Source organism: Phoxinus phoxinus, assembly GCF_949152265.1.
Source record: "Phoxinus phoxinus genome assembly, chromosome: 22".
Taxonomy (NCBI): Eukaryota; Metazoa; Chordata; class Actinopteri; order Cypriniformes; family Leuciscidae; genus Phoxinus; species Phoxinus phoxinus.
In genome coordinates, this window is record NC_136897.1 from 27,193,227 (window position 1) to 27,208,634 (window position 15,408).

Genomic DNA, 15,408 nt, shown 5'->3' on the forward strand with positions numbered 1-15,408 from the left:
TTATGCAGAAATGTCCTTAATTATCAAGAAATGTCAAATGCAAAAAATCTTAATGGGTCTAAAAAAAAATAGGCTTTTGAATATATATATAATATTTTTTATTTATTTTTTCATTATATTTTGGTGTGAAATTTTCCCTGGACATGTTTTCATGATATTCAGCCAGTCAACTGTGTTTTGAATTTGATATTGCAATAACAGGCAGATTTATTTCTCCTTTAACAGAGACGAACACTACTAACCTATAAATATTGAAGACTATATTTCATCTTAGCACATTAATCACGGGTGTCCGGCTTTAACCCTACAGCACAAATGCAATATGAATTTCTCATAATGAAGACAAACCCAACCAAGACCAGTGCAGTTTTACATGTATTTATTTATTTTTATTTTTAATTCATAAACTGACTAAGACAGAAGGGAAAAAAGCCTCTCTCTCATCATCGCTGGTTAAACAGAAACAACTCGTCTAGTTATAACTTTCCAGTGAGTCTTCCTTCTACTTCAATATCATGTATATACATCCTCATCCAGAAAATTAATACTTAAACACACTATAGTCTTCAAATACAGCTTTTCTTTACACTTGCTTGCCTGATAAAGGTGAATAACGCAGTTTCTTTGTGCCTTTGATTTTCTGTGCATTTGATTTGATCTCTTTTAGGACCAAGTGTGTAAGTTTGAGTGCTTTAATATCATCAAATATGATTGTTTGAGCTTCAGAAAGAGCTTCTGTTATTTGCACTTTATCGGTGGAATGTGTCGAGCAACAGAAGGTTTTTCTTCTCGCATAACTTATAAAAAAAACACATGCTCATATTCAATGAAGTGAGCCGCCAGAAACATGTTTTCTGTTGTGTGCCTTGAGCTAGAGACACAAAGACACGGGTTTATCTGGTTTCTGTGACTCATGGGACGTGTTGTTGAATGGATCTGGGCCTGTGTAAAAAAAAAACTGGTTGTTGGGCAACCATTCATGTTTTATATTTGAAGAACAAACCTATTTTAACATGCTTGAATTTTAAAGAGGTATATTCTAACGAACTGCTTTTTGACACGAGTTTGTTATACTGAGGGATATTTTCTAACATCTGTATTTTTGATCTGCTCATTTATATCGGTAGTTATTGTACAGGATGTTTTATTTGTTGCTGTGGTGATTTATTATTATAGAATGATATAAATGGAAATGTGCGTTTTTTTTGTAAACCATGTACACCAAACCACAGTCCCAACGTTTCAACATAAACAATATTTTTCTATCAAACACCCTAACCACTATTATTTTTAAAAAAAATCCTGTAACCACCGGTAGCTTTAAGATTTAATAGATTTAATTGTTCTGTTTCCCTCATGAAGAACAAGTATGAAAATATATATTTTCCAGATGTAAATAAATGTCAATTATGAATCTGTGTTGAGCATAAATCTATTTTTTTGTTCTTTTTTTTGTTCTTTTGTTCTTTAGAAATCACACAAAGCTCATTATTTCTGTGATGAATGTCTGGTTAGGTATTTTGCCATTCTATTTTAAATCAAACACAATTCATAATTACAATATTTTGTAAATAAATACACAATTTATTGAAGATATTTGAAAGGCACATATTGAAGGCAGACATGTACAAAAATGATTTTAAAAATGTATTTACACCAGTGATAAGTTAAATATACAGTGAATTAGAATTATGTTTAACAATATTACATGAATATCCCAAAATAAAACAAATCTGGAGACCTATACATTCAGTTATGATTTAGTGTATTTTCTTCTGTAGTGTTTTATCGTTTGGACAGTTGATCCGAGAGCCAATCCAGTCCTTCATATAAACCTGACCCTTGAACCGCACATGTGGGCTGAACGAACCACTGAGAGAGAGAGAGAAACACATCAGCTCTATCCCGCTCGTGTGTGTGCGTGCGTGCGTGTGTGCGTGTGTGCGTGCGTGCGTGCGTGTGTGCGTGCGTGCGTGCGTGCGTGTGTGTGTGTGTGTGTGTGTGAGTGAGTGTCAGTGAGTGAGTGTGTGCGTGCGTGCGTGCGTGCGTGCGTGCGTGCGTGCGTGCGTGCGTGCGTGCGTGCGTGCGTGTGTGTGTGTGTGTGTGTGTGAGTGAGTGAGTGTCAGTGAGTGAGTGCGTGCGTGCGTGTGTGTGTGTGTGTGTGTGTGTGTGTGTGTGTGTGTGTGTGAGTGAGTGAGTGAGTGAGTGAGTGAGTGAGTGAGTGAGTGAGTGTGTGTGTGTGAGTGAGTGAGTGAGTGAGTGAGTGTGTGTGTGTGTGTGTGTGAGTGTGTGTGTGTGAGTGTGAGAGACACACACTCACCTGTATTCCTCTCAGTGTGTGTAAACCCAGTCTGTCTGTCAGCTCAGAGACGGTCATGGCTTTGGGTAAATCCTGCTTGTTAGCCAGAACTAACAGAACGACGTCTCTCATCTCATCCTCCGCCAGCTGAAAAAGTTCAAATAGATTTGATCCACGCACACAATATCACATGTAGACTGTGATTATACTGAACTAGTGTAATATATCTGATCATATAGATGATTTACCATCATTTTTAGTTCCTCTGCTGCCGTTTCAATCCTCTCAGGATCACTGGTGTCCACCACAAAGATCAGACCCTGAATCATACAAACACACACACTTTGTTCAGGGCATTTCATAAAATTGGTTTGGTTAGTTTTGAAGTGATAAAACAATAGATATTGAACTGAACACATAATTACCTTAGTGTTCTGGTAGTAATGTCTCCAGAGGCGTCTGATAACGTCCTGACCGCCGACATCCCACACCGTGAAGGAGATGTTTTTATATTCAACTGTCTCAACATTAAAGCCTAGAGAGAATCAGAGTCAGTCATTATCAGTGATTCTGCTTATGAAATATAATAAACAATAGACATTTCTTTGACCTGAAATTTCTTACCTAGAGTTGGAATGGTTGTGACAACTTCACCAAGTTTGAGTTTGTAGAGGACTGTTGTTTTCCCTGCTGCATCCAGACCAACTTGGAAAATAGATATTTATAACGTTTATTCCACAATCAAAATGCACTAGATTCATAATTGTCATTTTTTTATAATATTTTCTGAAGTTGTATTAAATTCACGTATCAGTGGACTAGAGAAATATTTGTTTTAATAACTGAATAAGAATCAAAGAGTAAAGATCAGTGTTTTACATTTTAATAAATAAATAAATGTACTCACCCATAAGCAACCTCATCTCTTTTTTCTCAAAGAGACGTGAGAAAATGTTAGAGAAGAAGACGCCCATTTTTTAAAGTGCAAATTAAAAAGCTTTTTGCTGTATTCCGTGAAAATAAATGTCCCGAGGAAGAAGCTCAGATTGCTTGTGTGAAGATGTGTGAGTGTGTGTGAGTGTTTATATAGGCAGTTTGCTTTCGCTTTGACTGACAGCTCAACACCGCCACTCTCACACAAGTCGCGCGCAGTTTCTCTCGTTGCAAATCCAACGCGTTCGAAATGACGTCACGTCGTCATAATCACGTGACAAAACAAAGGGCAAAATATAATCGAAATTGATACATTTCTGAAGTCTCTAAGGTTGATTAAAAACAAGAAAAGTGACAGATTCTTGAAATATTATGATGATATTTTTAATAATACCACTGATGCATAATGTTTCCTATGTGTATGTCTTTTATTTTATTTATTTATTTATTTATTTTTTATTATTATTATTTTTTTAATATAATATATATGTGAAGCTTTATATATACTTGATATAATTTAATTAATGTAGAAGCTCTGTGTGTTCTGTACTTTAAACCTGCTTGTTATTTGATTCATATTCAATAAATTAAAAAAAGGGCAAAATATGAATCATTCAGGAACAAGACAAGAGTTATTACTTTTTATTGTACTTGGAAAATATCACATTCATGTGAAAAAATGGTCTAAAGCTAAGCCAAATTTTGAACACTTTATAAAAGAAATTAAACAATATGGTAATAGATTAGATAAAATTAAGAACAAAAAAGCAAGAAAGATGAAGCTTTTTGTTATTTTAAATTACTGTAATTTTACCCCTGGCATGCTCTAAATTTTTTTACATATTCTTATGTATGTGATTTACTACTGGTTGTGAGATGTATATTCTTGTACAAATCTTTGTAATTTTTTTTTGTTGCAATTAAAAAAAAAAAAAAAAAAAAAAAAAAAAAAAAGACAAGAGTTATTATTTTGGTGATCAAACCGACAGTATCAGTGAAGCGCTATTTTATTGTAAATAAATACAAATATATTATGTGTGTGTTGTACTTCGTACTTGTACTTGTTATTTAAAATCATATTAAATTAAGGGTGACATTTCCACCACAGAATGTCTCAAACTCTGAGCCAAAAAGTTGCTAAACAGCTATAATTTTTAATTTAACAACCATTTTTATGCATCAAAACATAAAATAGTATTAATAGTAGGTAGCCTATGCTATAATATGAATTTAAACTCAACTTGTGTGGGGCTAGGCTTCAGAAATTATGCCTGAAGAAAAAGAAAAAAAAAACTTCGCACATGATCCTCGTCAGATTTACAGAACTTCTGAAATCTTTATTCAGCTAAGTAGAGATTTGAAACTTTACATCATAACAATATTTGCTTTTGGACAAATGATACATTATGTGACGTCATTTCGAACGCGCTGGATTTGCCGCGAGAGAAACTGCGCGTGTCTTGTGTCGAGCTGTCAGTCAAACCGAAAGCAAAAAAGCCTATATAAACACTCACACACTCTGACACTCACCTCAACATCACTCTATCAATCTGAGCCTCTTCCTCTGGACGTTTATGTTCTCTGAATACAGCAAACAGCAGCACTCTTAAAAATGGGCATCTTCTTCTCTAACCTTTTCGCACGTCTCCTGAAGAAAAAAGAGATGAGGTTGCTTATGGGTGAGTAAATGTTTTTTTTTTTTCCTCAAAATGTACTTTACTCGTATTATTTGATTCGTAAACAAATTTTGAACAAACTATTATTTCTCTATGGCGAATATATATGCATATTAATTTGCCCTAATTAATATGTGATTTTTTTTTTTATATGTGCATTTCCATTGTGGAATAAATGTAAATATTTCTTCTCCAAGTTGGTCTGGATGCAGCAGGGAAAACCACAATCCTCTACAAACTCAAACTTGGTGAAGTTGTCTCATCTATTCCAACTATTGGTAAGAAACTCAAAGCAAAACATTAAGCCATAATTGATAAATTCCTGCATTCATTTTTATTCTGTATGTCATGTCTAACTGCTCATGATTCCTCCTCTAGGCTTTAATGTTGAGACAGTTGAATATAAAAACATCGCCTTCACGGTGTGGGATGTCGGCGGTCAGACTGTCATCAGAGGTCTCTGGAGACATTACTATGTGAACACTAAGGTATTTTATCACTATTTAAGTGCAATCTGATTTTGCAGTTTACTATATTTGGCCAAATGTGGTTTTATTTGCGAAATGTTGACTTTGCATGTGTGTGTGTTTGTATGATTCAGGGTCTGATCTTTGTGGTGGACACCAGTGATCATGAGAGGATTGAAATAGCAGCAGAGGAACTAAAAGTAATGATGGCGGAGGATGAGATGAGAGATGTTGTTCTGTTAGTTCTGGCTAACAAGCAGGATTTACCCAAAGCCATGACCGTCTCTGAGCTGACAGACAGACTGGGTTTACACACACTGAGAGGAAGACAGGTGAGTGTGTGACACACACACACACACACACACTGCAGATGTGTGAGGTCACATGTGTTTCTCTCTCTCTCTCTCTCAGTGGTTCGTTCAGCCCACATGTGCGGTTCAAGGATCAGGTTTATATGAAGGACTGGATTGGCTCTCGGATCAACTGTCTAAACAACAATAATTCATAATTTAAGTCGACATGAAATGAAAGTTACGAAAGTCTTCTCTTCCTTATTGTGACTTATATCTGAGTGACAAGATATAACAAGAACTAATAGGGCAAGGCTTGATCGCGCCAGTAAACACGTCATCAGGGAAGAGAAGAGATGTCTCTGCAACCGGAAGGGGAAGTTAATTTGATTAAAGATTAACTTTATATAATAAATACTCCATAAGTAGTATGTAGTATTCCATAAACAACTAAAATTGTCCATGATTTCATGGTCGCTTTAAAACTTTATTTGGTTTTTTTTTGCATTGTAATAGAATGTACTGTATATATTATAAGAGCCTCCAACTGTTTATTATCTTAAAAGCCTATTGATTTATTTATGTTAAAACTTTTGAAAAAATATTTATATATTTTGATTGTTGTTCTATGGACTTTGAAGGAAAGTTTGTCATATTTTAGTATGTGTTCTGTTGTATTTGCACTTTAAAAGAATGACCTGATGTCTTCCTGTAATACATATCATTAGGCTCGTATCACCGGTGAGATGCATGCCGGTTAGAATTATATATTTTTTATTAAATGCTTGAAAGAACAGAACAACCATTGTCATCATTGTCATATCACACTCGGACACATTAGAAATGTATATGTATATCCACCGCTGATCAAATGATGGGAATCGACTGGCTGACAACACAATGCTAATTGTTTTAAACAACCGTGATGTATTGTTCTCTTTTAAAATGTTTGATTTGAAAACTCTAATATCGTGTTTTTATGTGTACAAATTATATGTGAATATTCCCAAACTCTCTGACAGTGCGACCTTTGATTATGATTTTTCTAAAAAATATATATAAAAACATGTCTGTAATTAAAGTAAAAATGATTGATAAACACGTCTTTCGAACGGAAATAAATAACAAGTACTTTGGGTGTCTTGTCCAGTATATTTATTTTCATATAAAAGCAACAGAACTTAATTTACATCCAGTTTATCAGCAACAAAGCACATGAGTGTAAATATCCGCCTTAATTTGATCTCGTAGGTGTCTGATCCACTACAAGAAGAGAGATGAATATAACTATGAATCTGTGAGAACGAAGGATGGCGGTCAGTCTAAATAGAATGAAACCTTTGTTCCGCCTTCTCTCGAGACCTTATGTAAACAAAGTCATGCCTATGACCCTGTAGGCGGAGCTTACCGCACTATAAAAGCGGGATGAACTTCCGGAGAGTCCTCTAAGGGTGTTTTCACTCCTGCCTCATAGGCCCTGTCCCAAATGGCACACTCTGGACTTGTGGACTTCCTCAGAATCCACACTTTGGTGACGTCATGTAGTGCAGACCTATAGGGCCCTTGGCGCGAGTCCACGAGGGCGCATTGAGAGGTATTTTTGGGACAGACTCGATCGCCACGCCGGAAATAGGAAGATGGTCCGGTTGTTGTTTAAATATTATATTTCTACATTTACATATGACTCAGTATAGCCCTGACATTCGGTTATATTTATTTAATGAATCATAATGCGATCATAGCCTATTATTCAGTGCGCTATTTATGTTTATATTAAATATAAATATATATTTATATTTATGTTTGAGACATCAACCACTGGTTGATGACCATAATGGTTGTATAAACTGTAGGTAATAACTGGTAAAATGTACACATAGGTCATAAAAACTATAATGATATTTACACTCTTCTCATCCATGTTAACGTGAGCGAAAGCTCCTCCCATTCGTTGTCTGATTGGCCTTTCGCAAATTCGCAAGGATTCCTGGGTAGTTAAAGTGCGTGAAGCCTGCATCTATGCGGGCTTCGCGGAAGACCGCTTCAAGGGTACAAAGGGGGCGCTGCTGAGCACACTTCAGAGCGTTAAAATGATGAATGGGACGGTCTACGGACTCGTAGACTCAGCGAGCACGCGCAATTTAAGTCCACGAGACCGAAAGTCCACATCAAGTGCGCCATTGGGATAGGGCCATTATAGGGTCCTTCTCAATTCTTATTTGTGCATCCTCGTTTCCTTTCCTCGCTTCCTTTCCTCGCGTCTCAGGTCCACCCCCTGGAGGACGCGGGGGAAGGCTGCAAGGAAAGGAAATGAGGATGGAGGAATCGAATGAAAGCTTTTTTATACATTGGAATACTTGATCACTCGAGCGTCACTTTACAGCGTCATCGGCAGCGCTCAAAAGATCTGCCCTTATGTTGTTGAAGTTTGGTTATTTAAGAAATTCATAATAAATAATAATAAAGCAAGATACCCCGTTGAAATATGTGACATGTGTGGTTTATATAAACTGCAATAAAATTATATAGCTATAAAATTATTGTGACCGATGTGAAGGGGGAGGAGAATTTACACTTGCGTCACGTTAAGTCAATAAAACACTTCCGCATAGGATACACCTGTGTATCCTCGCTCATAGCTCCTCTGGAAGCCTCCTCACTCCTCGATCCTCGCCTCCTCACGGTGCAATTAGAGAATTGAGATGTCCTTCAAGATGGCTGAGCTCGATCGGTTTCCGGGTCATAGGATGGAGGACGGAGGAGCGAGGAGACGAGGAGGGATATTGAGAAGCACCCATAGTTTGGTTAGTCTCAGCCGCAGACGTCACGCCCACGGAACGTTGGCTAAACGTCTGATGCATATGGTACACTTAACTGGAAACACTTCAGGAATGTCGAAGTCGTCATCTGATTGGTTGAATTTTATCGGATTTCCGGGGGGCGCGAGTGTTGCGTTTTTTTTCGGTCCGCCGGGTGTGTTTACATGAGTGACAATGAGCATTTATCAAGATCAGCTAAACGTAGGATTCTCAAAAGTATGCAAGGTTCACGGCATAGACTCTTTAAGAGGTTATTTTATCTTTAAGAGATTTTCTATGCTGACTGACTTGTTGCACGCCGGTCTGTTGTTGTGGGGACATTTCCACGCCCCGAAATGTGATGCTGAACGAAACGAAACTGTAATTGGTTGTTTGACATGTCGGTCAAGCGGCCTTATGGGCGGGCCTTGGCCAAAGAAAGCTGCTATGAATTCCAGACCTTCAGCCGTCAGTCTGAAGGTCTGGCTACGCGAGACTATGAATCGCACTAGGGTTCGTTGTCCCACTTGGTGCGGTTCTTTTGCGCAGGTATGAATGCAGCAATCGGACTCGGGTGCGCATCAAAAGTGGACCAAACAAGCTTTCAAACGAGTACTTCGCTTTCAAACGAACTCTGAAGCGGTTAGTTTGTAGTTGTGGCCAACTGCCAAAGAACTGCGCATTTTTGGACTAAACCAGCTGCCGTAGTCTATGTATTATCTCACTGTTTAGCAACATTAATGCACGTCTCCTCCTGAAGTGACTCGCGGTGTGCATTGCATAAAACATTATTTTCAAGCCGCATCCTCGCTTCATTCTCAAATGTTATTGTTTGCCTAAAATGCCGTAGACAAACTATATAATAAACTATGACCAGGGATACAATCAGCCCAGTCGTCTCTCCATAGTAAAAAGCGGTGCGTTGTCTGCCGGATTTTCCTCCTATTTGTTTACTTCCAAGAGTTTCCCCGCACGTTAATTCTGACCAATCGAAGTGCAGTTATAAAAATACGTTCAAGACACATCTGGCCAACGAGTGATGTGGATCGTCACGTGACTGCATTTTGGTTTGTTTCATCAACTGATCCGGACCAGAGCGATCAGTGTGGTGTGAAAAAAAGGAACCAAAACGCCTGAGAAATGCTACAAAGTATAATTTTTCTCCCTTGGTCCGGACCAAATGAACCGAACTACAGATGTAGCAACTCTTCTTGTAGAGTGGGGTCGTAGGAACCTCTCCTCGATTAGGCATAGGAGATGACATTGACTATCCAATGTAACAAACGCTGTTTAGACAGCAGTAACCCTTGCCTAGCCAGACCATAGCAGACAAAAAGCTGAAGATTAGATTTCCTCAAAGAGTGACTATGATTTACATAGGTATGCAATGCCTCATTGGACACGGGGTGAGTAACTGCTCCTGTTCTGGAAGAAAAGATTTGAAATTGAACCACCTCTAGTACTTGGTTTCTAAACTGGGGCTTAAATACTTTCGGCAAAAATGTAGGGTTAGGCCAAACAGACACACCCGCCTTAGAAGAGCAGAGAGCCAAGAGAAAGGCCGTCTTGAGAGACAGAGATTTCTAATCTGTTTCCGCAATAGGCTCAAACGGGAACTCAATGAGAGAGTCTAATACAAGAGGCAAGTCCCAACTCGGTGCCCGCAGAGTGCGGACTGGACCAAAACGTCTAACTCCCTTCAGAAACTGACCTATTAAAGGATGTCAACCTAATGGCTTTCCATCGGCCCCCTCGTGAAATGCTGAGGCATAAACCTTAAAGGATTAGTTCACTTTAAAAAAAAATTTTTGCTGATAATTTACTCACCCCGATGTCATCCAAGATGTCCATGTCTTTCTTTCTTCAGTCGAAAAGAAATGAAGGTTTTTGATGAAAACATTTCTCCATATAATGGACGTCAATGGGCCCCAAACGGTTCAAGGTCAAGATGACGGTGTCAGCGCCGCTTCAACGGGCTTTAAACGACACCAGACGATGAATACGGCTCTTATCTAGCGAAACCATCGTCATTTCACAAATAAAAATAAAAGTGTAAGTTTTATAAGCACAAACGCTCGCCTTGCTCTGTTCTGTGATGCGCGTTCGTGACGTCATGTAATACACAATTACGTTGTAAAGGTCATGCTTCTATGAAAAGTAAAAAAATTCTGTCCTGACGAAAATGTTCTTTTAGGCTTTTTAATATTACAACACCCAGGATACGCACACGAGATGGGCATTTTAAACGCTAAACTGACACAAAGACATTTGAATATGTGTGTATGGTCCTCCTTCCGCACATTTGTAAACACTGACTCGTCAAGCGTGACCTTTTCAACGTAATTGCGTATTACGTGACGTCACGAACGTGCATCACAGAACAGAGCAAGGCGAGCGTTTGTGCTTATAAAACTTTAACTTTTTTATTTATTTTTTTAAATTACCGATCGTTTCGCTAGATAAGACCCGTATTCATCGTCTGGTGTCGTTTAAAGTCGTTTAAAGCGGCGCTGACACTGTCATCTGGACCTTGAACCGTTTGGGGTCCATTGATGTCCATTATATGGAGGAATGTTTTCACTTCTCCCCTCACTGCAGACGCCTACTCTGGCCTAAATTTCAGGCAAGGCGCATCTCAAACAAGCCTAAGCAAGTGATACCGTATGTGACGTAATTTGGAACACGTTGGATTTGCCGCGAGAGAAACTGCACGTGTCTTGTGTCGAGCTGTCAGTCAAAACGAAAGCAGAAAAGCCTTTATAAACACTCACACACTCACCTCAACATCACACTATCAATCTGAGCCTCTTCCTCTGGACGTTTATGTTCTCTGAATACAGCAAACAGCATTTTCATCAGCACTTTTAAAAATGGGCGTCTTCTTTTCTAGCATTTTCTCACGTCTCTTTGGGAAAAAAGAGATGAGGTTGCTTATGAGTGAGTAAAAAAAAATTGTTTTTCTCAAAATCTTTTAAAAACCTGATCTTTACTCTTATTATTTGAACATTTGAACAAACTATTATTTCTCTATTGTGAATATATGCATTATAATTTGGCTTAATTAATATGTGAAATTTTTGAAAATGTTCCAATTATGAATCTTGTGCATTTTCACTGAGGAATAAATGTAAATATTTATGTTCCAAGTTGGTCTGGATGCAGCAGGGAAAACCACAATCCTCTACAAACTCAATGTACAACTTGGTGAAGTTGCCACGCCTATTCCAACGATTGGTAAGAAACTCAAAGCAAAATATATTACGCTATAATTAAGCCATGAATTAGTTTCTATATTTCAGGTCTAACTGCTCATAATTCTGACACCTCTCTAGGTTTTAATGTTGAGACTTTTGAATATAAAAACATCTCCTTCACTGTGTGGGATGTTGGATATCAGAGTATCATCATAAGCCTCTGGAAACCATACTTTAAGGGCACCAAGGTAACAGAGTTTTATCACTATTTAAGTGCAATCTGATTTTGCAGTTTACTATATTTGCCCAAATGGCTTTATTTGTGAAATGCCATCTTTGTATGATTCAGGGTCTGATCTTTGTGGTGGACTGCAATGATCATGAGAGGATTGAATTGGCAGCAGAAGCACTAAAAATGGTAATGGAGGACGATGAGATGAAAGATGTCGTTCTGTTAGTTCTGGCTAACAAGCAGGATTTACCCGAAGCCATGACCGTCTCTGAGCTGACAGACAGACTGGGCTTACACACACTGAGAGGAAGACAGGTGAGTGTGTGACACACACACACACACACACACACACACACACGAGCGGGATAGAGCTGATGATGTGTTTCTCTCTCTCTCTCAGTGGTTCGTTCAGCCCACATGTGCGGTTCAAGGATCAGGTTTATATGAAGGACTGGATTGGCTCTCGGATCAACTGTCCAAACAACAATAATTCATAATTTAAGTCGACATGAAATTATTTCATGGTCGCTTTAAAACTTTATTTTGGGGTTTTTGTGGACTGATACTTGAAAAATGCATTGTAATAGAATGTACTGTATATATTATAACATCCTCCAACTGTTTATTATCTCAAAAGCATTAGTTAGTCTTAGTTTTGAAAAAATTATTTGTTATACAGTATATATTATATCATTATTTATATAGACTTTGAAAGAAAGTTTGTCATGTTTTCTTATGTTGTATTTGCACTTTGAAAGAACGACCTGATGTCTGCCTGTAAAATACATCTGTGCCTTTCAAATATCTCCAATAAATTATGCATTTATTTACAAACATCAATATCCCTATATTTCATTGTTATTTAATAAATACAAAGTATAATGTGTGCATGTTTTAGTGCAAAAACATTCAATCTTGTGCTTGTGATACGTTTAGTCAAAAGAGATCAAACACCATGCAATAAAACAAGAAAACTCACTAATCTGGAGAGAAGAGCTCAGAGAAAGGGCACATCAAACTTCTTTAATATCTATATACACCACATTATATATAATGTATGTTGTGAATCTATTGTTTCATGTTTGGTATTATTTTAAATGTCTCAGTGCGATTGGTAACATGGTCTCGATTTCACAGCAGTCATTTGCATTATGAGAAAGATTGAAGACTTAGGAGAATTCAGTTCTCATAGGTGGTGTCTCTTCAAGATATCTGGCAATCATGGCTTCTCTCCCTCGAAACTATAGGTGTAGCACTGAAGAGGTATTAGCTAACCCTGCACCCTCTGACTAAGATCACAACTGGAGAGTTTGTGTTTGCACCATCACCAAAATATGTGCTCCAGCATCCCCATTCTTCCATACTAACACACACACACACACACACACACACAGGTGTCTTAACCCCACTTAATTAATGACACTCCCCTTCTATCATTGGTCACATGACTTTCCCATTACGTGGCTCCTGCATTATACCATCACCCATAGTGGGATTTCGGCGGTCCTACAAGCTCCAAAAATTATGCATTTACAAAACAAACAAAAAAAGTCTTGAATACTCCTTTCACTTTACTCCTTTTCACTCCTTTCAACTAAACTGTATTTTGGAAATGGAAAGCTGACATTAAAAAGAAAAAGTACTAACTCTTAATTTGTCATTTAGCTATTTATTTATTTATTTATTTATTTTTAATCTAAAGTGACTATTTACAGTAACCTTTATAGAGGTTCAGTCCAGCTGAGTAACCGGGAGTTGAGTGTGTGTTGATCAAGGGCAAAACTGCAACAGTTCATATCAACATTCGGGATCAGACCTTTAGTTACCACAACCAAACTTTAAACACAACATGATGCCATAAAAAAAAATAAAAAAAAATATGTAAGTAAAACCTGTAGGATAAGTAACTATATAACAAGAAATTATATTTTTAAAAAGAAAATATTTTGTAATATTTGTAATATATATATAGAGTATATATCAAATAGCAATACACATGGGCCTACTTTTAAGGCAAAATGTCATAAAAAAAAAAAGTATCTTTTTCGCTATTGATGTGCACTGGACTGTTTTATGCCCCCTTTTGATATTTGGTTATTGTTTTTTGTATTTTATTGTTTTGTGTGCTACCCTGATGGGGTTTGCTGTTTGGTGACCATTTTAGGTGAGTTATTGGTGTTTACAGTTGCTTTATAAACGGATTATAGTGAACTTTAAGCTCATTGCATTTGCATCATCTGATTTGTTATGTTGGTACGTCATTTTACCGTAACACATTTAATTTCTCAAATAGCTTGGAATTTTAAAGGGATAGTTCAAACAATGAAACATGAAATATCTGTCATCGTTTACTCACCATCAAGTTGTTCCAAACCTGTATGAGTTTCTTCCTTCTGTTGAACACAAAAAGTTGACGGACTTCCATAGGGGGAAAATACTCCAAAATATCTTCTTTTGTGTTCAGCAGAAGAATGAAACTCATATAGGCTTGGAACAACTTGAGGATGAGTAAATTATGACAACATTTTTGGGTGAACTATCCCTTTTAGATAATTTAGTGACATACAGAGACACAAAAATGCTTGTAATATTATCACAGTGTTTTTATGGTGAAGGTCTATAGCAATCACAGCAACTTGTTATGCCTTACCAGACGCTCTGCTCATATTTGCCACACAATTATTTACTTCATTCAAGAGAGCTAACTTTAAATTGGACAAAAAGTACGGGTTGGCTAAAAAAAAAGTTTGTTTTGACACGTGACACCGTATGTGACGTCATATCGAACGCGTTGGATTTGCCGCGAGAGAAACTGCGCGCGACTTGTGTGAGAGTGGCGTTGTTGAGCTGTCAGTCAAACCGAAAGTAAACAGCCTATATAAACACACACACACACTGAACACACACTATTACCAATACGAGCCTTTAGCCATAGGCAGTGGCACGTATTTTGTTCTAGCTAAACATGGGTAACTATTTCTCCGGTGTTTTCTCTCGTCTCTTTGTGAAAAAGCAGATTAGATTGCTTATGGGTGAGTAAATATATTTTGTAATAATTATATATAATAATATAATATTATATATTCTACACATTTTGAGTTTAAAGTCTTACAGTTTAGCCCTTATTGTTGTTATCATGTTCTTAAATCATTTTTAGGCCACAGAAGAAGAAAAAAATTGCATATTAATAATCTGAAATAGGTCTATGATTATTTTACTTATGAATCCATTGTGGAATAAATGTAAATATTTCTTCTTCAAGTTGGTCTGGATGCAGCAGGGAAAACAACAGTCCTCTACAAACTCAAACTTGGTGAAGTTGTCACAACCATTCCAACTATTGGTAAGATAAATATTATGTATTTAAATAAATACATTTATCATGTCTTTTTTTATTTTTATTAAATATCCTATTCTTTCCTCTCTAGGTTTTAATGTTGAAACAGTAGATTATAATAACATCTCATTCACTGTGTGGGATGTTGGTGGTCAGACCAAAATCAGAAGTCTTTGGAAATA

General features: G+C 37.2%; 3 protein-coding genes across 5 annotated transcripts in view; 2 read left to right on the plus strand and 1 right to left on the minus strand.

The window, feature by feature from the left end:
- Window positions 1-1,469: 1,469 nt before the first annotated feature.
- Window positions 1,470-3,475, minus strand: LOC306990330 (ADP-ribosylation factor 4-like). The gene is made up of 6 exons (XM_079597073.1): window positions 3,207-3,475; window positions 2,924-3,004; window positions 2,725-2,834; window positions 2,548-2,619; window positions 2,321-2,446; window positions 1,470-1,872 (listed from the first exon to the last, which is right to left on the minus strand). Exons 1-6 carry the CDS (start codon window positions 3,271-3,273, stop codon window positions 1,786-1,788), a joined length of 543 nt encoding a protein of 180 aa, XP_079453199.1. The 5' UTR covers window positions 3,274-3,475; the 3' UTR covers window positions 1,470-1,785.
- Window positions 3,476-4,662: 1,187 nt separating this feature from the next.
- LOC306990328 (ADP-ribosylation factor 4-like) lies at window positions 4,663-6,803 on the plus strand. The gene is made up of 5 exons (XM_079597069.1): window positions 4,663-4,911; window positions 5,106-5,186; window positions 5,287-5,396; window positions 5,510-5,707; window positions 5,787-6,803. Exons 1-5 carry the CDS (start codon window positions 4,845-4,847, stop codon window positions 5,874-5,876), a joined length of 546 nt encoding a protein of 181 aa, XP_079453195.1. The 5' UTR covers window positions 4,663-4,844; the 3' UTR covers window positions 5,877-6,803.
- A 4,251-nt stretch (window positions 6,804-11,054) lies between these two features.
- Window positions 11,055-15,408, plus strand: part of LOC306990326 (ADP-ribosylation factor 4-like) — a 5,379-nt gene continuing 1,025 nt past the window's right edge. Inside the window, exons 1-5 of one of the 3 annotated variants that reach the window (XM_079597043.1) lie at window positions 11,055-11,400; window positions 11,611-11,697; window positions 11,796-11,905; window positions 12,007-12,204; window positions 12,290-12,727. In XM_079597043.1, the coding sequence (XP_079453169.1) occupies window positions 11,334-11,400; window positions 11,611-11,697; window positions 11,796-11,905; window positions 12,007-12,204; window positions 12,290-12,379 (552 nt within the window). In that variant the 5' untranslated portion in view covers window positions 11,055-11,333 and the 3' untranslated portion in view covers window positions 12,380-12,727. Of the gene's footprint in view, window positions 11,401-11,610; window positions 11,698-11,795; window positions 11,906-12,006; window positions 12,205-12,289; window positions 12,728-14,714; window positions 14,922-15,151; window positions 15,233-15,317 lie in introns of those variants that run through there. The other 2 variants (XM_079597045.1, XM_079597044.1) reach the window with 2 other exon arrangements.